Here is a 27,721-nt window from a genome sequence, read left to right on the forward strand (position 1 = left end):
AGACAAGCTGCTAGATTCTGCTATTCCTCCAAGCGATTATGTGTTTTCCTTTAAATTTCCGTTTAATTCAATTTTATTGTTAAATATAATTAACAGATTAGATACGATATATCTAATAACTTTCTTCAATTTTAATTTTTCTTTTTTTTTTTGTTTATATAAGAATTGGAAATTCTAGAAACAAAAAATATTCTTAATTTTACTATTTTTGAATTTTTCAGAAATTAATAAAATCAAAAATTATGTAAGATCGATTTATCTAATTAATCTTCTTTCGAAGAATTTTTATTTCAGCACAGAAGTGTAACAACGTTCTTCTTCTCTCGAACTGTTGATGAAAATAATTGCGAGTCGAAGTCGAAAGAGGTGAAATTTCGCAGGAAGCTCGATAATGGAAAATTTTTCCAAAAAGTTGCCAGGATTTTGCTTTTTTTTTTTTTCCTCTCGTGGCCTCGGTGTTTCCACGACACATTTGTCAGAATATTTTATAGACAAAGAGCACGAAACCGGGGGAAATGACTAAAAGGTATATACCTCGATCTCGCTCTACCTACATTTGCTACCGGTCAAACAGAGGAAACATTTTCTTCTCTCCAGAATAAATGTAAACACGCGATAGTAATTTTCGTAACTATTATTATACAGTTACGCCGTTTAAGGAATCAGCATTTAACGTGTCCGCAAAACGTGACCAGAAAAAAATCTTGCTCCTCTCATGCGTCCCTCCCGAATTTTTACATTACCCAATTATATTCGTTTGTTTGAAATACTTTTTGTACTATGAGAAAATGTTTAGATAACAAAATATTGCGACTTTTTCGATAATTCCAATAATGAAATATTTATCAATATTTGGATATTCAAATTGTCGAATAACAGGACGATAGAGTAGCATCCAATTATTAAAAACTTTAATAATAAAAAATCTTCCAAACTTGAAATTCCAAACTGATTCCATGTTCGATACGCAATAAAATCTCATAATAGGTAAAAAAATCTTTAAATATCAAACCAATAGGAGCACAGAATAATTTGAGTGAAACGACAAGATTCTTAAAGAAACATCCGTTTGCGATATCCCCGAAAATCGAGAAGATAGAGGACGGTTTCTCAGCTCGATGGTGCGAGGCTGAACGGATTTCTCGTCGCAGCTTCGGCGTCAATCAGCGTCGTCACGTGGCCAATGCATTGCGTAACCCTGGCTGACCGTGCCACATTGCGACGGTCCGCGTTAGCGGTAGGAAACCATTGTTTAAATTTGCAAACTACCTAATGATAGGACAGAGCCGAACAAGGCCTCTGCAATTTTCAACTGCCAGCCGGTTTCCGATCACATCTGCTAAGTTTAGCTGTCGCCGAGATGTCATCGCACTTGCCCCGAGAAATGGACACCAAACGTTCAAACGGATAATTTTCACGTTCGTCCGGATTTCCGAATTGTAATTTACACGGAAACGGGGGATTAATTAATTTATGACGCTTTGAAAAAATTGTGGGCAGAGGATTTCTTGAGACTATGATATTCTTAAGTATTAAAATTCATTGATCACGTATACTTTTTAATATACTTGCAACATTATTATAATACTTGTTGTTTCGTTAAGATTTTTTTAAATTGTGATCGTGATTCAATGATCACAAATATTCTCTCTTTCAAAAAAGGATAAAAATTAATGCCAGGTGTGAAGGATATATATCTGTTTTTTTAAATTACTTTTTTCAAGACAAATATTTTTCATCTCGGTTTGAAATCAAGGACTTAGTTGAAGTGTTTCTTCCTTTTTTCCTTACCTATTTTCGATATCTCAATTCTTTGAACGAGTTTGCGCGAACTATATCGAGCAAGAAATTTTTCCAGTTCCTATTAATTGAAATTCGATCGTGGAAAAAATTTCAATTAACAGTTAGTTGAATTAGTTGGAAGCTAACATTGGTTAAATTAATATCGATGGTAAAGAGAGAGAGAGAGAGAGAGTTCGATTGTTCCCACGTTGTATGTTGGGAACAACAACGTTTCGATTTAACGACGTCAAAATACAATACTGGAACGATAAATTGCAACAACAATACGGGGGAGAATCGAGAATCCATTAACGGGGGGGGATCGATGAAAAAACGATCGCTCTTTTCGACGTAAAAGTATTAATTACGTAGAAAATCGAGATACATTTCGATATTCTGATCATCGATCAACGTCAATTAACGTCACGCATCTGATCCCCTGTTTTTTCTTCTTTTTTTTTTTCCTTTAATTTCCTACATTTAAAGATTTGAAGATATTTCAGATTATGATTATAGAATATCATAATCGTCAACTTCTCACCAGCAAGGAATATGAATAATTTATCATCTATCGATAGGATAAATTTAGAATCGTGCTCTAGAAGAATTATAAAATATATTTTCAGTCATTCGTATTGAAGCGTGAATCTTGTGAATATCAATTATCTTAATAATAATTATCTTAATAAATTATTCTTCAAACACGATCAATGTAATAACATGGCTTATCTTGATTATAAGCACTCCAATCTGAATTTTATCGAGCCACTCAAACCGTCAATTTATCACCTTCCTAATCAATTTTAAATCGCTATTAAAATCTTATCAAATTTTTCCCATTTTCACGATCCTTCAAATTCGATATATACGTTTATCTTTTCGTAAATAGAAGAAAAGTAAAAGGAAATTTACATAAAAATGTACAATCAATAATTATATACAATCATAAATATAACTCGATCGTTTAATCCATCACTCTGTATATCACACCTATCGCCATCCTTATCAAATTACAAAGGTAAATTATTGGAAACGTCAAATCACAAATCACAAAGATAATAATCAACTCATCGATCTTCTTCCAAGAAAATAAAAATAAAAATCCAGAGAATTGTTGTTAACTTATTAACCTGTAATATTCGCACTTGTTATCTTCGCTGGGAGAAGAGAAAGGATAAATAAATTCGATATCGACGAAGGCAGGGGTCGGTGGAAGACGATCGATCGCGTAAACTCTGCTGATCCGACTTTAATGGCCACGCAAACTCGAAACGTTGCGGGATTACTTCCTGGCCGAGTCAGCGACTCGCGTTCCAGAATAACTCGGCAGAAACGTTTGCCGATCTTATTAGACGTTTCGAATGAAAAGGGTCCACGCGATTTCCGCCTACGCTCGCGAAATATCCATTCGAGGCTATTTCGGGTCCAATAATTCGGCATAGTCGGTTAATTATAGCGATTATGTTATTGGGAATTGCGATGAGAAAAGTTAAAAGTTATTTCAATTGAATGGGTTCAGGATGTTTGGAGTGAAGAAATTATGTAAAGTGATATAACGGTATGCCATTGTTTTGAAATGGTGTTTGATGCTTCGATTAAATTATGCTGCTTAATTTGCCATATTTTCCTTTCATCAATTGTCTTTAGCGAAAGTAGAATTCTCTTTGCCTTATTTATTCAGAATCACAAGTTTTAATCTCGAGCTACAATAAATTTTTTCGAAGCATTTAAAGAAAAAATTGAAATCTCAAGTGAAACTTTCAACTGTAAGTTATGATTTGACTCTGTGTTTTTAATATCAGATATAATACAATATTTTATCAAGTGATACGATATTGGATGATAACAAACCGAGTAATTAATGAAATTAACAATTTGAAACTGGAATATTCATAGAATTGCCTCTTAATTTCTATTATGTATATTTGATACGAGATCATTATAATAATTATGTAAGTAACATAATTTCTGAATCAGGAATAATCGAACTTAATTTGACTCCAAATTGTTTCAAATATTTCAAAATAACGCCAAATTAAATTGTAAGGAATAATTTTCCTTCACTGGTCCTTCAATTATAATTGGAAACACTGTCCAAAGCGTATAATTGGTTGAGAAGAAAAATCAACCGAATGATATCACGAGTTTAACGAGCTCGCACAAGGGTCTACCGGTCTTATGACATCAAAATAATGAATAATGAATTGAAAGAAGGGCGACAAGGACGTGAGAGTCCATGGTACAATGGCCACAAGAACCGCCTCAAACTGGCTGATTCCCGCGTCTCGATTCTAAGAGAAGATCCCTGCTCTCTTTCTCTTGCGTATCGTTTTACGCGACGAAGCCTGTTGTAATTCAACGAGGCAGCATGCGAGCCTCCTCCAGTCGATCACGAGCGAAAACATCCTTGGAATTTCTATGGAAATTCATTGGTAAACACGATTATTAAACGTGATTCGTGTTTTCATTGATTGTCGCTGATGAATAATGCGTTATATTTTGATCGGTAAAGGAAGAGGAGGAAGGATCGAAGTTGTTCGAATATTTTTGTTAACTCGATAACATTGTTTGAAATTAGAGTTTGGTCGAAGTTAGATCGCGGATGATTGATTTTGAATTTCACCATTTCTTCGACAAATGGATCGTAATGATAAATTGTGCATAATGTATATAGTAATGGAAAAACACATTATCCCATGATTCAAGAAATATTCTTCGGAAAGAAGAATATTTCGACATAAAAGTGACTATAAAAGGTAATTTAGAAGACTATAAATCAAGAGAAGTGCTATTATATTACACAAAATATACTAAATTATATAGTAATTTGTCAGTATATATATATATATCTTCTTTTTCATTCCTTTTTCGTGTCGCCTAATAACTCTTTAAATGAGGTTAATGCAGTTATAAATAACGATAATAGAAGAACACAATAATGTATGTGACAGAAGAGATATCGGATGCGTGTTTTTAACGCATTATCGTAGAATAAATTTAATTAAAAACGAATTATTTCGCTGATCCAAATGGATAAATTCTTAAAATTAATTAGGAAAAAAATCTCCAATTTACAAATTTAACAAAAGCAAGAAAAAAAAAAGAAGGAAAACATTAAGATACGAAGAATGGAAAATTCCCGATGGGATTTTGCATCATCACGAGACACGTAACGTCGTATCGCATTGGGCATGCATAACGTTTCACGAGGGCGTCGGGCCTCTCTTAGCATAAATTTGAAATTGCAATCGACGTCCCCTTGTCCCGTGGTGTTCGAAACCTCCCAGAGCATCAGCTACATGCGGCTATTTATATATAATGTTGACACAGTGCGCTTAATTTAGTCTAATCGAGCGTGGCCGGAAGCCTGGAGACGTTATCGATCCTGTTCGAATCGGTATACACTAAGTTGTGAACGCTTCTCGAGTGTGCATATCAGGATATGACACGATAGATCAATCCTGCAACGCCAGAAACTCGATACAAGCTGAGTTGAGAATTTTGATATTCCTTTCGACATTTTTTAAATGCGAGTTTTTCTTTCTTTTTTTGTTTTTGAAAAATTTTAACATTAGTTATTTCATTGTGCGAGGGGAAATACCGTTTCCTGATATTCAAATTTTTATATTGGATAAATAGTTCGTTTGTAATTATCGGTAAAATTTATTCAAATGGATGCATATTTACATGCATATGTAGCATGTGGAAGAGTAATTTTCTTGTGTGGTATAGATAGTCTAATCCTGGTGTCATTATGCCATCACGTGACAGGAAGTAGTCTAGTATAACCTCAGTTCGGTATCCTGAAAAAATTCGATTTTTTATGTTAGAAAAATACTTTTTCTGAAATTCTTCAAATGGGCTAGAATATTGCATTCGTTCGAATCATCGCGATGAAAGATCGTAAACTTGAAAATAATTAACGAACAAAACCTGTAAAACCATAGAGCTCAACCGGTTAACCTTCCTTCCTCCTCAAAAAAAAAAAAAAAAAAAGAAAGAACCGATCAAAAACCAAACCACGCGAAATTCGAAACAGTAGGGGAGGGGAGGGAAGAAAAAGCGAAAAGCGAGAAATTGAAGGCCTCGTCGCGTCAAGGTCACCGTTTACTTCCGATGGATCGTCCATCCATCGGTCGAAGAATTCTCTGACTCACCTTCAACTTGGTGTCGGCCAATCTCGAGGGAGTTCCTCGTGTCGCACACGTGTTGCATACTGTATGAGGGAACGTGCAAGCGACGAGGTGGAAACGTGTTGGTGCGCGGCCGTGGTTTAAGCCTTCAGTGGGCCACGGCCGCCTCGTAATGGTTATAAGGAAAAGGGGAGGCTGGTTGAAATATTTTATTAGCCCAAGATTAACGGCGAATCTTGGTGGATGGATTCTAGAATGCAATCACGTAGCCTACGTTGATACTATATTTCTCTCCTCTCCTTTTCGAGGAAAAGGATTCTTCCGATTCTTCCGTCCAAGTTTGATAAAATTGTTGAAAGTTGCGTAAATTCGTACATTTTGGATGTACGAATGTAAGGTTGAACGTAAGCAGGCTAAAATTTGGGGAAAATTTTCGTCGGTAACGTTGAACAAGGATGATTTATCGCGACGATTTCTCTTATCTAGGAATATTGATGGATTTGGACGTTTCTTCGCGTTGATTAATTGCCGCGAATATATTCCTTTGTCGTTTCATTGTCGATGAAACGTTAAATTAGATTTGCTACTTCCAGAATTGACTGCATTACTTATTTTAATAACTACGCTCTTCCATTAATTATAGTTATACGCGAAGATAAGATTAATTTATAATAATTACATTTTTTTGGTTTGAATTATTTTCTATTTATAATGTATGACGTTGCGCGGCGAAGTTTTTTTAGGTTCAAAAGTTTAAATTCTTTTTTATTTCTTACCTGCGTTGCTGGTAAACGAATTAAAATCGCATCTTGAATCAATATAGTTAATCTAAAATAAACTAAAACCCCAAGAATTTTGGTTGTTACGTTTTTATTTCTATGTAAAAACAATGAAACGTGAAAGATAGTTTGCTCCATAAATTTTTCAAGGTTAACAATTTCGAAAACCTCACCTCATCTTTATCATTATTCCATCCTTCCATCACATAATTCTAAGCAAAATCAATTTAATATCGTCTCGTCCATCAGTTCTGAATTCAATTCTCTCAAAATAGTCGAGATACCGATGACGTTGGGCATCATAGACAAATAAAATCCAACTTGGTGAAGATCAATCTGTTATTTCTGTTCAAGTAATCGTTGCACAATGTTGGCCGTGTCACGCATGCTCGTGATGAAACGGCGCGTGGCTAAGCGTTATTAATTTCAAACCAACTTTGTAATTACACATCAAATCAGATAAAAGTTATTATCCACGGTACTCTTGATAAATCTAATTTCTTGCTCTATAAAATTGAATTGACATTAACGTACGTGCGCGTTAAAGATGAAATAGGTGAAGTGGTATTTTTAACCAAAAAAAAAAAAAAAAAAAAAACGCTACTTAGCACGAACAACTTTCGAGTTATCCCACGAACAAGGAGCAAGTTGTTCCGTGTATTATTTCGAGAAGCGTGTATATAATCGATATTTTTGAAACAAGTTCTGTTTACTTTCTGTCCGTCAGCTGTCCGGATTTAATCGAGAGGAATGAAATACTGCAACTATTTAGAATTTCAATAGAGGCGATAATCGAAATTTCACGTGTTTTGCGAAATTAATAGATTGGAAAGTTTCGTTACTTCTCCTTGCTTGATATCGTAAGTTTTATTACAAATTGTTAAAAATATAACATATTACATTCTCGCTTAATGTAGAATTTTGAATTAAATTTTAAAACCGAATTTGAAAAGAAAAGAAATGAAATGTATAATCTGAAATAATTAAATGCTTAAAAATCAATTCCTAAAGGAATCAGAGGATCGGAATATAATTTTGAATATAAATTCTTTAAAAAATCAAATTTTTAAAAGATACGAACACCAGGGACAAGAATTGGAGTCAAGTATTCAAAAACTTGTTTCCTAAAATCCTAAAAAATGAAAAATACGAAATAATCATTTCATCGATTATTTAAAAGATCCAATTTCTGAATCACGAAATAATGAAGCTCCAAAAAAAAAAAACTCATCGTGAAAAGATTAACAACTTTTTTCAACGTCAACCCATCATCATCATCATCATCACGAAATCTCGTGGAAAACTCAGTTGGCGTAAAACTGCGATTAACGCGGTCTTTGAACGTCTCTTTGCTATTTAGAACGCCTAAAACTGAGCGATACCAAAGCTTTGGTAGCCCTGTTGCGTGTTAAAACGATCTCTTCGTTCTAATTGCACGAAAGAAATTTCGAGAGCGGAAACGGATCGCTCATAAACCGTGGAAAACAAAGGAGAGTAGAACATTTATCGAGGGGAGAGGTTGTAACCTTGTTTCTCGTAAACAACTCGTGAAATGAAGATGCGTAAACGCAGTAACATGGACCTCGTTGGCGCGTACAACCGAAATTTCTCTCATATTTCCGCTCGATACGATCTTCAACCTCGTAAATTTCCGGTAGAACGTTGGATACCGGATTTGGTGCGTCATAAGCTTCCAACGATCGTGAAATGTAGAAGGGTTTTACTCGTATTCGTCGGATTTTACGAGGAGATTGGTTAAATAAAGATGATTAGATTTTATTTTATTGATGTTTTTTTCTTTTTGAAAAATTTTTCGATTTGAATGAAAATTAATTTATCATTTATATTCATCGTATTGATCGATTGATTTGTTTGAAATTCTATCATGCAACGGTGTATTATAAAGTTATTATAATATATTTATTTTCAATATTTTATCGTGAAATTTCTATTGAATATTAAATTATATAATATAAAAATAAGATTTGTAATCGTTCTACGATATCATTGAAGATAATTAATAACAAGATTGAACAATGTGCGTTAATTGAATAATAAATTATCAATAATTATTTTAGATATAGTAGTTTTTCCAATTGCACGGTGAATTGAATAAAAAAATCTTTCATATTGTTAAATTATTTGAAATTACAAAATACAAAAGCAATATAATTATGTTAAACGATTTACAAATGGCGGAAATTAGTTATCAAATGCAGACAAGTTAATAAAATGTCGAATGCTGCACAAAGGATTAGATATCGTTTAAAATTTTCGTTATACTTACTTACACCATCAAACATCCGGATCTACACCGTGAAAATTATTCCAACACGCACTGTTATTACTTGCCACATTAAAACGATAACAATCTTCAGCAAACTCTATAATATACTTCCTTTCTTCTAATTATTCTCACATGACGATCACAAGTATTCTCGCATGATGACCACAAATAGTCTCACGTGACGATTCGTATTACACGAAAACATTATCTTTCTATATAATTTAATCCATTCGTAATTCAACGGCAGTTATTCGATTAATCGTCGGCTTTTAACGAGACAAAAAGAAAGTCAAAATGCAATTTTTGAAACGACTTTTTGCTACTATAATAATAAGTGAAAGTAAATTTTTTAAAAATATATTATCTGATCTTTAAAATTAAGAAATTTCATTATTTTCAATGTCTTCGAATAAATCGTTTGCTGATTTAGCAGCATATCGAATTATGTGTATTTTTAAATTTCCTTAAAGATAAAAAAAATTTTACGATACTATCAATTCAAAATCCTTCCAAATACAACTCATCATTTAAATTACGCTAAAAACTATGAAAAACAAAACATTTACGATATCGAATCCTCCATTTTTAATGTAATAGAACGAAAAAGAAAATGGAATAAAATTAACATCGGTTAAGACTTTACAGAAAAAGCGTTTACATCACTTTATATCGTCATGAACGACGAAACAAGTTCCTCCGCTTCTTCCTCCATTTTCTCTTCATTTTCTTCTCTCTTTTTATCGCAGCAGTGCAATTAAACGGGGCCCACGCGTCGTAGGGCCACTGGATAGATTCCAGCGGGTTCACAATTAAAACGAACTTAATTAATTAATTCGTCTCTATTCTTGCGTTAATTCCCAGAGCGCGAAACCGCGACGACCGTGACCCACGCCCACTCCTATCTCTTTCCTCCCCCCTTTTTCTTCTTTGTGTTTCGCGGTTTCATACACACATCCTCGCGGATTCTTCTTCTGGTGTTGTGGAAGTTGCGGTCCAGCCGCGACTCGAGCAAACAAGAGGATCGTCGAGGTTTTGCGGTGAAAATTTCAGAGATGAATTTGCGTGGAAAACTATTGGCGTGGATTTCGAAGGATTTAGGCGAGGAGGATCGGGGCGAGGGGTGCGAAGTTGAAGGGTTTTTCGAAATATTGTTGAAATATTTCAACCGTGCGAATTCGAGGAATGCTTTTGAGATTATTTTTGATCGTTGCGTCGGGATAATGCTAGTTGTTGGTTATTGGAATTTGCTTTTGTTCCATGATATTCCATGTTGCACGTAAGAAAATACTGCCACGAAGAGATGGAATTAGAAAGTTTTTGAAATTCGAAGTAAATCGAGGAAATTTCAAGTTAAACACACGTGTAAATGATTATCCATCGAAATTTTAATTTTGGCAATTTTACTTTAAAGCAATAATAGTAATAATAATATATTTAACGCGTAACCAATTGCTTTTATCGTCAAATATTTTCTTCCAATTTGAATAGTTAATAGCAAATGACGATGCTCCGATAAGTCTTTCGTTGGAAGAAAATTCGTTGGAAAATTTAAAAGTTTTCTTCGAGTCTCTAAGAACGTTGTCCTCTAAGAACGTTGAAGTGTGTGAAGTGTCTGACTAATGAATACGACGTGATACGTTTGATCGTACCGCTGCGCGCTCATAACTACTCAATTAATTATTCTCAAGTAGCAATTCAGCGGATTGAAGCGAGTTCGACATGTTGCTTTATTATATGTTGTTACATTACTGTATTTCTTCGTTACTTTTCAACAGAATTTCTAAAACTCGAGAATCTCTTCTACGATAATTTCTTTACTGTTCATTGTTCATTAAAGTACAAACTCAAAAGTAGATTATGCTCTCTTCTTCGCAAAAATCTTCAGTTTTTTCCGCACTAAATATTTTGAAACGAAATCATTTTTTTCTTCGATTAAATTTTCCATAATATATTCACTCTCTGGTATTTCAAAGACGTATATAATATCCCATTGTTCTCAATATTCTAATAGAAATATTTTTTTCTTCTTCAATCTTTACAAAATATTTCTACTCTCTAAAATGTACTAAATTAATATAAAGGAATATAGAAAGTATAATCCTGAAATATTTGACAATTTTTATGGAATTTTATCGTCTATTTGTCAATAAATTATACATTCGATACATTCATAAATTTTAATTTGCTTATTTTTCGTTTTTTTTTTTTTTTTTTTTCTTTGTCACTGATAATAAATATAACCTTCAAAGAAACAAAATCCAAATTATGTAGGTATTCAATTATTATTCAATGGATGTTTGTTGCGAATATCTTGGAATCGCGGAGCAACAAGAGGCGACAAAATCTCGGTGTTGGTTCGGTGAGGACACAGCTTAAAACTGCACGCACGCGGCCGTGCTTCTGGTTATGTCAGCATCCTCTACCAGACAATGGACGACCCCGCGGTATTGTTTGGCACGCCTGTGTACACTGTGTGTACGGCTACTATTTCATGGTGATTCTTACTAATCGATGCAATACGTGTGTGTGTGTGTGTGTGCACCATGCACGTGCAGTATGATGTTAATACACCATTTTTCGTTCGAAATATCGGATTTTTTCTTTTTTTATTATCTTTCGAATATTTCTCCTTTTTTTTTTTTAAAAAAAATATTCTCTTATCTTTTATTTCGAGAATTGATAAATCCATTTAATATCTTTCTTTCGTGCTCTTTCTTCAAATATTTTATTCTTTCTTCCATTATCCATTTATATTTTATATTTATATTTAGATTTGTTAATCCATCGATCCTCCCATTTTCCATTCTTTTCAAATCTATTTCTGTCCGACAAATCTAATCCCTCTCTTCCTTCTCTTATACAATTTTCGTGCTTCGATAGTAATACGATTTTCTTGATCTTTATCACGATATACGAAAAATATTATTTAAAATTTTAATGAAATCATCGTTGAGAAACATAAACAATTCGTTAAATCGTTAAATACCATATAATACTCGATCGAATTTTGTTTGATCAAATATTCTCTTCCTCTAATGAAGGTGTGGATTTAAATTTATACACGCTTCGACGTACAGATTACATTATATTATTTATAAAATTTGTTCAATCATATCGTTGAAAACGTAAACGCAATTAAAATTTAAAAGGGAAATTTTCGATAAATAAATTTATCGATAAGTTGAAACGTTCGCGCCATTTTGTTTGATCGTGAACACAAATAGTTCCCCTAATGAACGTTTGCAATAAAATTTATTCGTTTCGAAGAAATTTGTTTCGAATTCTTTTTTTTTTTTTTTTTTTTTTTTTTTTATTTATTTGCTTTCGCACGCTGTTCTTACTGTTTGCGAATTCACGTACTGTTTCACGGATATTTGGAGAGACTGTAAAAATAAAATAAAACGCAAAATATTTTTTTGAAATGTTTGCCCTGACTGCGTTGAGGTGCACTTTTACGGTTGCTTCTTTTTTTTTTTTTTTTTGATTTTTTAGTTATAAGAGAGACGGTATTGTTTCGAAATATACGATTCTTCGAGATTTCTGTTTTAATTTTTAAGAAAGGCGAAGTTTAAATTAATAACAGAGAGCGTGAGAAAAATAGAATATTTTATGAAATGAAAATGATTTTTATATATACATATAAATAAATTGTGACGTGTAGTTTTTATACAACATAAATTTTAATATTTTAATTTGTAACTGTTATATGTTGGATAGAAAAAAAATATACAAAGGAATAATTCTTTGTTATATTTATTTTAATTTTCCTTTCTCAAGAATAAGAATATTCAAACGAAATAAGAAGATTTAAGTCTGTTTCTCTTCTAAGTTTGAGATTTTATTGTTTCTTTTCTTACGATTCTTTGTTTTTATTTCCCGTTTTACGAGTATGTTACATTTTTTGTTTTCATAATTTCTTAAGAGTTTTATAATTTTAATTAATTCATCATTCATTTTCATCATTTTTTATGAATCTCGATTAAGAAATTAACTATTATTATATGACAGTTAAAACTAAAAACTTCTGTACATTGTAAAACATGGAGATTCTCTATTCTTTTTTTCTGGATTCTTGTTCCTGAATATTTCCACTTGACACTTTACAATACGAAAATTGATTGCTTGAACTCTGCATGCTATTTCTCTTTCGACCAGTAAAGATTTATCTCGTATGAAACAAGTATTTAAACGAAAAAAACGTGATTGTTTAATTAGCGCGCACCATAAATTGTTCCCATTGCAAACAAATTTTTCGAAGCACAAATAATTTGAATCATTAAACGCGCACCTGGAAACGCAGAAACACCTGTGACAGATCAATTATCCTTAAATAAACTGTATCAAGAAAAGCAACGGTGAAACATTCCTGCTCTATACAGCTATGAAACAACGCAAACGCATAATTCTCAAAAGCCTGGCAAATGGTATCGTTGAAAAAAATATTTGTAAAATGATATATATCATTGTTTCCAGTCACGTTTTGTTTCTTCTTGAATATTTCGGTGAATAATAATCGATTCGATGCATTACGAAAATATCTATGTGCATTCCATACATTCGATTTCTCGATTTAAACTTCCTTTTTACCAACGCTTGTACTGTTTTAAATAATATAATTTCATAGCAGATCACGTCTTTTAGAATTATAGAAAGATAACCGTCACATTCTTCAATATTTGGAATATTTTGAAGAAAAACGAAATAAAAATCCATACGTTTATACGTTTGATTAATCTGATGCATAAAATTATTAAATTCATCCATGACAAGGAAATTTGATTCCTTTCTTAATCATCATAATACTCATAAATTTATTTTTATTTCCATTCACGTTTTATTATAATTAATTATACAATTCTTTCTGGAATTAAAACAAACTTTTAATTCCAAGAAGCGAAACGTTTAAAAAACTTTGTATCGTTCGTTGCATTTTGTTCATAACAAAAAATTCTGTTTTTCAACTCGTGCATTTACAAATTCGAATAACTCGAAGGCCTCAAGTGCGTTCAATTCATTTCAAAACACGGGAAAGATTTTTTTTCAACGTTCATTGCCACAAATTTCGGTATGGAGAATTTCCCGCCAATCCAATCGAAATCATTGATGAAAAACACCATGGACGAAAATCCAGGCCACTTAATTCTTAATCGACTCTGCTAAAATCAATTCAATCAAGCTTAGCTGTCTGTGTATGAAGTGTCGAGAAACTCGAGATGAACGCGTCGAGTACCGTGAAATATCGAGGAACCAGTTCAGGTTAATCTCGAAGACGTTGATTAATCCCTGCAGACTCTTCTCTTCTGGATTGAATTCCTCGTCGAAACTGAGATACGGCTGATTGTAGGGTATAAATTTATTCATTGTTTATCAAAACGTTGAGAAAATGTTGATGGATAATTTTGAGAATTATTTAAATATTATTAGTAGAGGAGGAAAGAAATTCCTCTCAATTTTCTTCGTACGTTTTCATTCATGTTTTGCAATGCATATGTGCTACCATTTTTTAAAATTTATTGACGATGAAAATTAAGTAAATAATCGAGGCAAGTGTATCATAGATAAGACCATTAAGGAGTTGGAAGGAGTTGCTATTATTTTATGAAAACGAAGATTTAATGTAAAATAAAATATTTTTTCAATTTGCATAAGAATTTGAAAATTTTTAGACGCACGATAATATTGTTAAAGTCATATTATGTATGATATTTTTAATCCGCTTCAATCCTACCCCACACAATCGATATTGACAATATTACTGTCTTTTGAAAGAAATAATCGCTCAATGTAAATTAGATATCAAAAGGAACAAAAATTCGATGAACTTGTTTTTGATTTCTATCACATATTAATCCTTTACATTCGTATTTATATTTAAGAATCGATTCGAAATTTTTTGGGAATATATTACGAGTTAATTTGCAATTTTAATAAAAAAAATTTGAAAAATACATAAATTATTGTTAAATTAAGGCTTTACGAATCTTGTTCTTAATAATAACTATAAAGAATTATAAAGAAATTTATGTTGTCTTTCATTTTTTATTTTTCTTTGAAGATTTTTTTACAAAGAAATGATCTCAACAACAACGAAATCAAATTTCCAAAGAACAAAAGAAGATAAATCTTTTATCATTTTTTATTTATTTATTTTACTTTGTATGTACACAGAAACTAGAAGAAAACAAGAGTCCTTAGAGTGTAATATCAATGCACAACAATAAAATGTAGGATAGCGACATAAAAGTGCATAATGAAATGAAACACACCGCCATCGTGTCTTCATTTTCTTAATCGACATTTTTGTACATGAATTTTTCTATTTGTTTCGATCTCCAAGATATCAACACGTTAAAAAACCAGGGATCAATGAAGTTTGATCCCTGGAAGAAAAGACACGACAATATATAATATAATGCAATAAGAGGAATAGAACAATTGTCATTAATCGCGTTTCATCGATCAATTTCTCGATCCTTGCATGTACAATAGGACACGAAGAAGCGGCCAATTAGACGACAGGAGGATTCTGTACATACCAATCGCTGTTAGGAGGATTAGCTGATAGCTCTGAATACATTGACTGCTGGTCTCTAATGACCGGTCTCGTTTCAATGGATCTGAATCAACGGATTGAAAGTGCGAGTTTTCCTCGCTTCACCGGATATAATAGAGATGAATCGGTGACTGGATAAATGAAACTTTTGAAAAACGGTGAAAAATTACTTCGAAAAAAGAAGGGTAATGGATAGTGATGATTGCCTCTGTTTCGCGGATTTTGACTTTTTACGATTTTATGCAATACAATTGATAATATATTTTTTTGTGGTTAATGTAAATCGATCGAAATTGGACGAATTTTTAACGAACTATATTTGCAGAGATGATTTTTAAGCGAGAATTAAGAAAGTTGTTATATTCTATTCTAAGAACATTCAAATGATCATTGATAAGGAAATCGATGAAATCTCACATCAAACTAGGATTAACATTCGATTTTTCCAAATAATCAAGATCGATAATACTATTGTTATAAACCTTGTTATAATACTTCAATTGCAAATTAAGAAAAAATTGTAGAAGGAAAAAAGATTAGGTTCAAATATACGACAAGATTTAACGGAAGTGATTTAAGCGTAGAAGAAATATTATCGAAATAGGCAATCGATAAGAATAGACTGAAATGAATAACGAAAACCACGTGAGATTAATATTTGAACAAGATATCCTCCAATTAAACTCCAAATGTTGTTTCTGAAATTGGATGAGTATTATGGAATTTTTACTGCTTCCTGAGAATATAATTTTATGGTTTCTCGTTTCAAAATATTCCATCACGGTTTACCACAAAGCAGCCAGAGATTAGCAGCAAGTTGTATATACGTTTTAATGTTCTTTCGTGGAAAATGCATCAAAATGTATCGCCTTATAATACTTTACTACAGGCGAAAGGAATGTCTTACCAATTCGTCGTTCGATATCAGACAGACTTCAAGTCTGTATCTTATAGCAATTCCATTGAATTTCCTGTTTCTGATTCACGAGAATGAAACATCTATTTTATCGGTTGGAATAATTTATTCGTAATTAAACTATCAATATTTGAGGTTTTTATTTCAATTACACCAAAAATAACTGCCAAAAACATTTTTGACAAAATGATTATTGATAATTGTCTGATCGTTGCTTGACAATTGATTATTGATTACCGACTGATTTCTGACTGGCTGGCCATTAAATGAAATCATTTGAAAAACTATCGATTGAGATACGATTATAAGAAATGCATAATTTAATTAGAAAAAGTAAATACGATTTTCTAGTTATTAGATTGATATTTTGAAAACCGATGGAAGGAAACATTGTCTTCCCACGGTAAAATATTCGTCAAAATATTTCAATGCACAGACGAGAGCATGTACATAATAATTCTTCAATTTTCTATCAGTTTACAAAGTTTCATAGAAATTGTTGCACAACGGTTGGCGGTGCTTTCCCTTGTTACACTTCAACTCAACGAGAACAGCACCGCTTCAAGGAGAAGAGAATCGATTTTAGTCGGCCTTCCAACGTTCCTTTGTCGTAAATTCCCTACGAAGGAGTATCGAAAGAGCCTTGGTGCCGTTTGTTCTCGTTCATACGACCAGAAATTTGTAATAATTCAAGAATACGCCACATGTCTTGATACGCGGATTCTCCTTGAGAGAGTATATCTTGTTAGAGGTATTCTCCTTGAATAGGAGAACAATAGAGGGATTCGTCATTTGCATTTACAGTTTTCTCAGCATCAAATATTTATCTTTTAATTTTTCTTTTAACACTGAATAATCATATAATCAATTCCTCCTCGAGTTTCGAGTATTGAAATTCTGACTAAAATCTGAAACAAAATTGTCAAAATTTCTTATGAATTTTTCTAAAATTTTCATCACATTTTATAAATCTTGAAATTTGATTTGGAAGAAAAAAACGTATAATTACTAGATCTGAAGATGTAAAAATAGAACGTGAAATTTTATAAAATTACACAATGTATAAATATGAAAACAAAATTTTGGGAAAATTCGTTTTTCAAGTAAGAGCTACAATTAATCAATTAGCTGTTCTAACAAGCAGGGTTGGAAATTCTCATCTTAAGTTATTACACCATTAATCCTCATTTGCCTTACTACATTAGGCAGAAATAATCTATTTAGCGTCTAACTTTACGTAGCATTTACCTTCTAGAAGAATTTGGAACAATATGTATTATTTATTCACAAGATTCGCATTTTATTTCTCCATTCTTATCTCTCTAAAGATAAGAGATTAGAGAATATTTCAAATCCTTTTAATCCCTCTATATAATAAATTGTAAAAATATTTCATTTAAAATGAATCAATAATTACAATCATTCCTAAATGATTATAATTAATAATTGATTGAAAATTTACTCGATAAATAATTTGTTCAAAGATTGAGAAAGAAATGAAAAATAAAAATGGATATCTAATGGCTCCGGCTTACCAGAACGATAGGTCCGGTTCCAACGAAAATGTTGGCAGGGGACAAGCTCGAAAACGCTTTAAATTGTCTCGAATTCGCGTAACTGGCCACGAGGCGCGCTCGTTAAAACAGAGATCCTTGTGTAAAAAGTCGTGCATAAATCTCGACTCTTAGGGATATGGTTATCGCCAAGGTGTAATCTCTCGACGCTTCTAGGTCAGTGTCTAGTGGCACGTACAGGGTGTTTTAAAAAGAGGTTTCAAGAAGGCTATTTAATCTGAATTATCACGGCTTGTATCGTTAACGAATATATTTAAACGTATGTGCCGATGAATCGATAATAATCTCTGTTGTAAACGAGAATATCGTGGGTGAAGTAGAATTGCGAATAAATTAGAAAAAAGTAAATTAGAAAAATTGAACAATTATCACGAAGGATTTGGTACACATATTATTTTTTATGGAATCAAATATGATTACTTTTTTTAGGAATTGAGATGAATGATGAATGAGAATTCTTATAGAATTTATAGGAGAATTTTTTTAAACTCTTTTTAATAGTTATTAATCTACGTATACAAATCTTTTTTTTTTTTTTAATACAATCGTCGTATCGTTCGATTGGAAAATACTAATTTTATATACAGATTTTAATTTATAGAAAATTATAGGCTAACTTTTCGACTGTTTATCGACTTACTAAAAATAAATTGTAACCGGCCCTTTCATGCGTTACAGAGAATTCCTACGTGATTGATTGATTCCCCTTCATAATTAACTTTTCCTCAAACATTTGAAGAGGGTTCTAAAAATACCGGGATTGAAGTTGAAATGGAAAACGTGTAGGCGTTCCTGCTTCGATCGTATCATTTTTACTTCCCCCTTATTTATGCTAGCTAAGCACCGGTTTAATTTTAGGTTCTGTAAATATTTAAAGAGCCTTTCATTCTTTATTTTCATTTTGATTCGCACGATTCGATTCATTCGCGAGAGTAGTAAATAAAATAATAGACATATTTCCGAATGGAAATATTTCATTACGATAATACAAATTGTCTTGTACCTCTTACATTATAATACATTATTATAAATTGTAAGATATTTTCAGGAAAATTTAAGAAATTTATTATGATTCGATTTATTATTGAGAGAGGAAAATCGAAAATTATACTTAATCACAATTGTCAATTAATACCAAATATCAATTCAACTTCTAGAAAGAGTATTTCGCGAACCTCCATCTTAAAAAAATGATGTAAACTTAATATCAAGTCTTATCTTCTATAAAAAAAAACTCGAACGATGTCTCTAATAGTCTGGATATATACATTCACATCTTTACATCTTCACATCACTTTTTCACTTTCACTTCATCCAACTTGCAAACTTGCTTATAATTAAATAAATAATCCTCTATCAACATTTTCATATTGAATCCACGAGTACATCAACACGCTTATAATAAAATACGAACCGCTTATAAAAATTTGCAATTTCGTTTCTTTCGCCGTTTCTTCGACAGAGGGAAAAGATGTATAGAAAGAAATAAATTGGTTTGGAGGGAAACAGGGGATAAACATGTATTTCTAATTTTCCGCGATGGTGTCAAAGCGGAGGGTCGCGTTCATCGGTGCGTGCCGACGAAGAAAAGCATCCCTTCGTGGTCGATGGTTTCGAGCCAAGCTGGAACAGGTTCGCGCGAGCTACGAGCACATTTATTGCCTCGATGTAGCTACGTTATTAGCACTCGGCGAAGTGGGCCAATGTTGGCCGCCTAGCCTGGAATCGAACTGATTAAAGCGGACCTTTCAGAAATTGCGCTTCTCGCCCTTCCCTCTTTTCCCTTTCCTCTTCCTGTCTTGCAGCGAACCTTTCTTCGGAATGATTCCGCTTCGTGAAAGGTAGTTCTCTCTCTTTTTTCCTTTCTCTTTTCTTTTTTTTTTCATTTTGTTTCATTTCATGGTAGAGGCTGGTGAAAGCAGCTTGAATCGTTCGAGACTGGAATGGTATTTGGTCGATGAAAAATTTTTGAAGTTTGTAGATATTTTGGAAAGAGAATTGTGCGATAAGGGATAATTTTGAAGAAAAAGAATTCGCTGAATTTAATTATATTTATATTATTATTTCAAGGAACGAAAAGATTTTTACGACTTTTTTTTTTTTTATTTCATTCAATGTTGCTTATCATGTTTTTTATTATCATTTAAATAATCGATAAAAAGAAGATACAACAATTTATGTTTAAGAAATCTTAACTCTCAACGATAAAAAATCGTGATCAGTGTAAATATTCGAAAAAACATATCAGAATCGGGGACATTTGAATCGAACTGAAAAGTAACCAAAAAAAAAAAAAAAGAAACTCTAATTAACCGCGTCTTAAATCTCTTCTATCATCTTAAATCACAATTGCAATTAAAACGCGTTACTCACAACACCGAGAATCTGGAGGAAGAAACAAAGAAGAAACAATATTTCCGCCGTCTCGAAAGCCTCCACTTCGTTTAAATCCCCAAACCCCTAGACTACTTAAACGCTGAAAAGGCGAAGTTGAAAGTAAAGTCGAAGCAAAAGCGGCGGCGGTCCGTTAATTAAACTTACGCCCTTGGAGAACGTTTCTCTCCCCACGTGTCTTCGAGAAAAAGCAATGCTCTTGCCACCTCCGGCTCCCTCTCTTCTTGTTACCAAGATGAATCGCCGTTTCTTTTATTTAACGATGAGGATCGTTAACGATTTCACCACCGCTTTTAGGTCGACCAGCGTGCGTGCACACGCGAAACAATCGTATATCATATCGAGATGGATCCTCTCTCGGTGGCGATACCGTGAGAAAATAAGTCGAAAGGCAAGCCCTTTCGTTTTGTCGGCCGTATTGTATCGTGCAGGGTGAACAAAATACATATTCTGCTTGAATACTCTACTTGATTTGGTTTGATCAAGTTGTCGTTCTTAATGTGATTGTTTAATTTATCATTCGATTTCAAACTTCTTCGTATTCGATTGTCTGTTTAATTTTTATTGAATTTATATTTACGTTTGATTTAATCAATAATGGTCGTTCTATTTTGATTTCAGATTCTACTGGGATCTCTGCATGCTCCTCCTGCTGGTAGCTAATCTGATAATTCTGCCAGTCGCCATTAGTTTTTTCAATGACGACCTAAGCACTAGGTGGATAGCCTTCAACTGCCTTTCTGACACGATATTCCTCATAGACATTGTCGTCAACTTCAGGACAGGTGAGTGTTAATTCTCTCAAATATTTAGGGAAAAATAACACTGATATTCCGTGTTACTTATTTCGATCGATACATATCCTTTTATAAAAATTGAATTTAACGAAATAGATACATAAACCTTTCAAAAATTTCGATAATTATTATTTCACACTTCACTGCATATATTTAAAGTATAAATCATCGAATTGCAAATTCGTGAAAATAAACGATATCTTCGACTCTAAACAAGGATTTATTATTTGAACAAATATCATCTTAAAGAATTCTCAACGACCTGACGCGACGATGAGATTATTATTCGAGGATTGTATTCTAAACTCCGGCAGGTCGATAGGTCAAATGTAAATTCATTTTGCTCCAAGTCACACGGCAATAAAAGAGAAATATCCAAGAGCGTGCACAGTCAAGACTCCATAACCCACGATATCGTGATCCTTTAAAAAACTTTCTTTCGTTCCAATTGAGCCCCGCATTCAAAGCCTTATCGACGGTGTGCCGGGGGCATTCAGTTAAAATCGTTCGATCGTTTCAAAAAGAAGCGACGAAAAGACTTGGCATTTCGTTGGACGATCACTTTGGGACTAATGGTAACCTCGTGTCCGCGGTGGGGAGGGGGAACCAGAAGCGATGCAAAGTTTGCATTGTGCACGTTTGGGAGGAGGACATTGGAGGAAAGAATGGCCGACCTCGTTCTTCTTCTCCTATTTTTTTTTTTTTTTTTTTTTTCCATGTGCCCTGTGCTCCTCTCATCGGGCCAACCCAAATCTCTCCTCCTCCACTTCCAACGAAAACGTTGGAAAGCGACGATTCGCTTAAATGTATCCCTCGCACCCTCGTTTCCTCGTGTAACCACGTGTGGAAGATCGCGTTTCTTTGAACATGCGTTTTTCAAGAGGGATTCGAATGGCTCGTTCGTTGATTGGAGTTATCAACTTGTCCGGGGATAATAGATTGGGCTTTTTAATTGCCTTACTTTTTCAGAGTTGTGTAAAAATTTTATTCCTTTGATAACTTTTGGATTTGAATTTGAATTTTCCTGCGAATATTCATGCTAAGAATTAAAAATTATGGTATGAATTTCGAAATTATTATAAAAAGAGAACGGTAATTGATCATTCGTATCGTAAAACTTTCGAACCAATTTTTTTTTCCTGCAAACTGATATATATCAATATATAATCAATAATGATAATAGATATTATGATTTATTTATTATGTATATTCAATTATTATTAACTTCATTTATTAATGTAATAATGAAAGAGAAGTAAATTTATATACGAGTATTAAATGTATGATGAAAATAATTTATTTATTAATTTATTACAAAAAAACTGTTATGTTAATAATAATAATTATGAAAATTTTTAAATTTTAATTAATTTTAGAATTTTTACGAATTCCAAAGTTTCGAAACACCTTAATGGGTTTAACCTTAACAACAGATGTTTGTGAAGTGTTTCAAAAAGTTCATCTTTATGCTTCGAGGTATTGGAAAGTTTTAGAAGCGATTATCAAATATTCTTCGAAATAAAAATTCTTTTATTAAAATTTAAATACCAAAATATTATCAATAAAATTCACTCACCCAATGAAAGTTATAAATTCTAACTATCGTCACATATATTGAATACTGATAAATAGAAAAGAGAAAAAAAAATATTTAAAAAATTCTCGTAATAATTTTTTTAATTCTCCTCAAATTTTCATGATTAGATAACATCGTCGTGAGTTTCTTTGAAAAATCATCCGTGTCGCCGCCTCGAGAAAGCTCAGGGGAAGTTTGAAAAGGAGGAACTTCTAATTGTTGACATTAAAAAGGAAGGAGAGACCGTGAAAGGAAACGAACAAAAGGCGGGAAATCACGGCTTTCACGCGAGTCGATTACATTTTTATGAAGTTACATTCCAATATGAAACCGGAGGATCCAATTTCACTTTGTCAAAAGTGGCTTGAATAATGAGGAATGGGTCTGAAAGGGTTAATTCTAATAGAGGAAATTTAATCAAATTGGAAATATGATATAGAATGGAAATTTAAGTAGAAGATTAATTTTATTGTGTTATTGACTCGGTAATATTCGGATTCCAATCTTGTTTTACCTTTACTTTTACGAGTAAAAAAAAAAATTTTTATTAGACTTTAGGTCATGTTTCCTCCTTCTCTTTCATCGCAATATTTTTCATAGATTTATAAGGTACAATCAAATTTTATTTTCACGATTGAAAAGTTGTTCTGTACAATTGATTTTAAAAATTATTTTAAATATTAAATGCGTCCAATAGCGTCGAAACAATTTTATTTTTTCAATAAGATTGTATTGAACTGCGAACATTACACTGCTAAAATATTCAAAAGCATTTTGACGTAGTCGAAAAGTAATAAAACAAGTACAAAATTCATATAGCAATCAACTGATGTTAACCGACTCAAATCCACAATTTTTAAACAAACACCAAGAGCTGAACAACTTTTTCCCCCCTTTTATAAATAATTTCTCGTTAATTCGCCTATGATTTCATTAATAATTCGATAATTTACAAATTATCCAATTAAAGTTAGAGGTATATCACCAATTTCCAATCATTATCAAGAAAAATTATTATTAAAAGAAAGGAAATTAATTCGTTTCACGTCTCCTGTCCTCCTCGAATGAATCTTCGATTGTTGTTAAATCATCAAGAAATAAGATTGCGTGTTCAGGAAAGCATCTTCGGTTGGCAAGCACCTTCGTGCGGTGCCATACTCTAATCACATCGCATTGGCTCACACGTTTCGTTATTCGTCGGTGGATTAATTTGAAACGCGTTTCCCCAGGAACCGAATTGGGTCACGTGCCCGATGAAAGCCATTGTACGCGTTAAACCGTGTACGTGGGCCGCGTCGGATTCGCGATTGTCGCGAATTCTTGATCCAGATTATCGGCCGTCGGCCAATATTGGCGTTCCACGTGCCGAATACTAACGCCTCTGCCGGCGAACGCCGATCGAGTCGATCGAGGGTGAAATGTTTCCATGCTAATGAGGTGGCAGATTCCGGGAGAGGCAAAGTTGCTGGGAATGGACGAATTCGTTTTGTTACTTGTATTGGTAGGTCTTTTAACGATGCATTGAAGAATCGTTCGATTGAGGATATATAATAGGACTATGAGAATATAAGTCTGAAAGGTGGTTTTTTTTTTTTTTTTTTTTTTTTTTAAATTGAGTTGAGTGGATGATTCGTTTTGGAATTGATATGTGTATCATATACGTGGAAGATTTAAGATTTATTTACTGCTGTTTTCTATCTTGAAAAGTGTTTTTATGATAATCTTTATTTAAGAGAATTTATTTTCTCTTTCCATCCTTCAAATGAAATAAATGTTAACAGAAATTTTGAAATGATATTTGATCGATGAGGAGATTAATTCAGTGTTTTTAGATTTAATTATGGCTAAGTTAATTAATGTTTCATCTTGAAATTATAATACGTGTATTAAGTGTGTAAATTAATTGAGATTTTGGATTTATCTGCTGCTACTTTGTCTTGAAGAATATCTTGAAGAGATTGAGGAAGATGAGAGGCCACAGAAACAGTTCAAATTTAATTTTGTAGCGGTGAAAACCACAGGTTACCATTCCATATACACAAGTTATACAAATAAATTTTATCTTGATTTGAAACGTCAAAAGCAACACATTATTGATTCTTCCAGTTTCAATTACTTGTATCAGTTTTTTACCGTTAGCGTTTGTATTTAATTCTGAAGATTAATTTGTTACGCTCGAGTATGTAAATATCATCGTACTGAAATTTTGCAGGAATAAAATTTAACGTGAATAAAGCTGATATAGAAAGATTTGATTACAAAAAAATCATCTATTCACGTGTAATCAAGAATTTGCCTACTAACGGTTACGTAAACTTTAAAAATTAAAAATATTCCTTCTCATTTTTAGAGAAGGAAATAGTAAAATTTTTTCAATTTCCAATTTTAAATTAAAAAATATAGAAAAATGAAATAAAAGAAAATAAAGAAAATAATGAAACAAGGGATAAAGAGTAATATGAAAAAGTATACAAAAGTTTAAAGAATATAACGGAGTAAATATAAAACAATGTAATAAAAAAATAAAATGAAATTTTAAAATTGATGTATAGATTATTATATATATTTGCTTAGGTATAATGCAACAGGATAACGCGGAACAAGTGATCCTGGATCCAAAATTAATCGCAAAACACTACCTCAGGACTTGGTTCTTTCTCGACCTCATTTCCTCCATACCACTAGACTACATTTTCCTCATATTTAATCAAGTAAGTGCATATTAATTATCTATATCCTGATGCGTACGTATCTCTAACTTTAATTTGTTAAACCGGAGTTGAGTTTTAGTTTTCTCTGCAAAACACGATTTCATGTAATTAATCAGTTTACGCAAACTGTTGGCGTGATACGTAACATTTCAGGATATAGTGTTTCCAATTGTATAAATTACATTAATTACAACTGTATATCTTGGTATACGAGATATGGTATACTTCGGTACTTTGGTATTTTTCCACATTTTTGTTTTTCCTTTTTAACTCGTAACATTTAATTTTGCATGTATAATTAATTATTATTTGGTTATCGTCCTGAAAATTTATTTCAACTGTTCACTTTCAGAAAAATTTACTGTCAACGAGAAATTAAAATAAAAAATTCATGATGTAATTTTGATCTTTTATTAAAATTTCTTAAAGATTATATTGTTTAAGATTTATCGTTCGAGATAACTTATCTAGCAAATGTAAATTATGTAAGAATTTAGTAGAAATATTTGCTTTGATATCTTTTAAAAGTGATTTTTCAAACTCGTTTAAAACATCCTTGATCTTTAAATTATTTAAGAAAGATATAATCTATAATCCTCCGAAAATTATTTATGAATATTTTAAAATCAGTTGAAAATCGTTCAAAAAATGTTAAAGCTTATTCGAAGATTCATTTGGATATTTTAAAATCATGAATAATAGCGCTTATTAAAAACTTAAATATTTATTTTGAAGAATGATCGAATACTTATTTCATTCTAATTTTAATCCAATTTGCCAACGAATCTACGCCATTGATGCGCCAATGATTAATGTGCCAAACAATGTACATTAACAATGGTGCCAAACGTAGCACACAATGCGATTAAATCCTCAGAAATGAGAGCGGTTTAAATTGAATTTACCTTCCTAATCTCTGTTTCTTATTATAGCGTATACCGTATTTAAATGATAATATCTTTTAATTTAAATTTAAAACCGTACCAATTACACGCTATTTCTCGAAATAATAATAATAATTTTTTTCCTCCTTTTTCTCCTCTCAAGAAAATTTCTAGAAATACCTACTCAAATTAAATTAATTCCGCTTGAAAACGTGGTATAATTTTCACCGGGATCCTCGCCAGACAAGACAAATTAAGCTCGGTTTAAGCCGCCCTCAATCCCTCTTTGAATGAGCGCTAACCTGAGATTCAATTCCACGCAGCGTTAATGGGCCGCGTATGGGACGAGATTCCCACGGAATAATCGTTTTCAATCGTCAGTTTCAGGACTTTAGCGAGTCCTTCCAGATCCTGCATGCTGGCCGTGCTCTCAGGATCCTCAGGCTTGCGAAACTGTTGTCGCTCGTTAGGTTACTACGGTTGTCAAGACTGGTGCGGTATGTCTCGCAATGGGAAGAGGTCTATGTGAGTGTTTACCACTGTTTCTTATACGAAAGCACCGTATCTACTTTTTTTTTTTTTTTTATTTTATTTGGTATTCTATTTATATATATATAGTATATATATATATACATACATATATATATACACCTCATATAATACCCACAGCTCGTGATGATCCTTGTGTAAAAATTTGAAAGAGGAAAAAAAAAAAAAAAAAAAAAAAAAAAAAAGAAAAAAAAGGAAAAAAAAAAGGAAAAAAAGAAAAAGAAAAAAAAAAAAACCAAGCGTCTCGTCGTCGTATATATTTATTTTTATTATTGTCAGTTTCAAAAAGTGACTGACTTTGTCTCTATATATATATCTATATATCTATATTTATTTATTTTTTATAACCTTTTTACAACCTACTACCCTATCTGGCCGCGCTGTCTGTCTGTACAGCTTTGCGTCGCCGTTCGTTGCAATGTTTCTTTTTTAATCTACGACGATAACGGGGCCTGGCTGGTCCCCTCCCCCCTTCCACCTACGTGATTTCATTTCTTTTTTTTATATATATGTATATGTACACGCGTATATACTTATTATACTTATTGTTCAATGTGTCACGGTCAGTTTTTGGAACTGTCTGCATTACAGAGAATCGCTGCCGCGTTTGCCGCAGGAAATACTGTATAAAGTAAAGCATAATGTGTGTGGGATATTAAAAAGAAAAAAAAAAAAAAAAAAAAGAGAGAAACCAAAGGTAAATGATATAAATAAAAGATAGAAAAATAAAAATAAAGGAGCTCGTTATACTATATACAAATGTCTTTTACGTTGTCTTTCGACAAA

At 32.4% G+C, this 27,721-nt stretch overlaps 1 protein-coding gene across 4 annotated transcripts in view; it reads left to right on the plus strand.

The window, feature by feature from the left end:
- Ih (hyperpolarization activated cyclic nucleotide gated potassium channel Ih) overlaps window positions 1-27,721 on the plus strand; it is a 130,971-nt gene that overhangs the window by 74,725 nt on the left and 28,525 nt on the right. For all 4 annotated transcript variants that reach the window (XM_086914770.1, XM_086914771.1, XM_086914772.1 and 1 more), the window contains exons 4-6: window positions 21,040-21,203; window positions 25,366-25,502; window positions 26,768-26,911. In XM_086914770.1, coding sequence (XP_086770896.1) covers window positions 21,040-21,203; window positions 25,366-25,502; window positions 26,768-26,911 — 445 coding nt within the window. The remainder of the gene's footprint in view (window positions 1-21,039; window positions 21,204-25,365; window positions 25,503-26,767; window positions 26,912-27,721) is intronic.

Source organism: Apis florea, unplaced genomic scaffold (assembly GCF_048593485.1).
Source record: "Apis florea isolate Af1SG1 unplaced genomic scaffold, ASM4859348v1 contig_3741_pilon, whole genome shotgun sequence".
Lineage (NCBI taxonomy): Eukaryota > Metazoa > Arthropoda > Insecta > Hymenoptera > Apidae > Apis > Apis florea.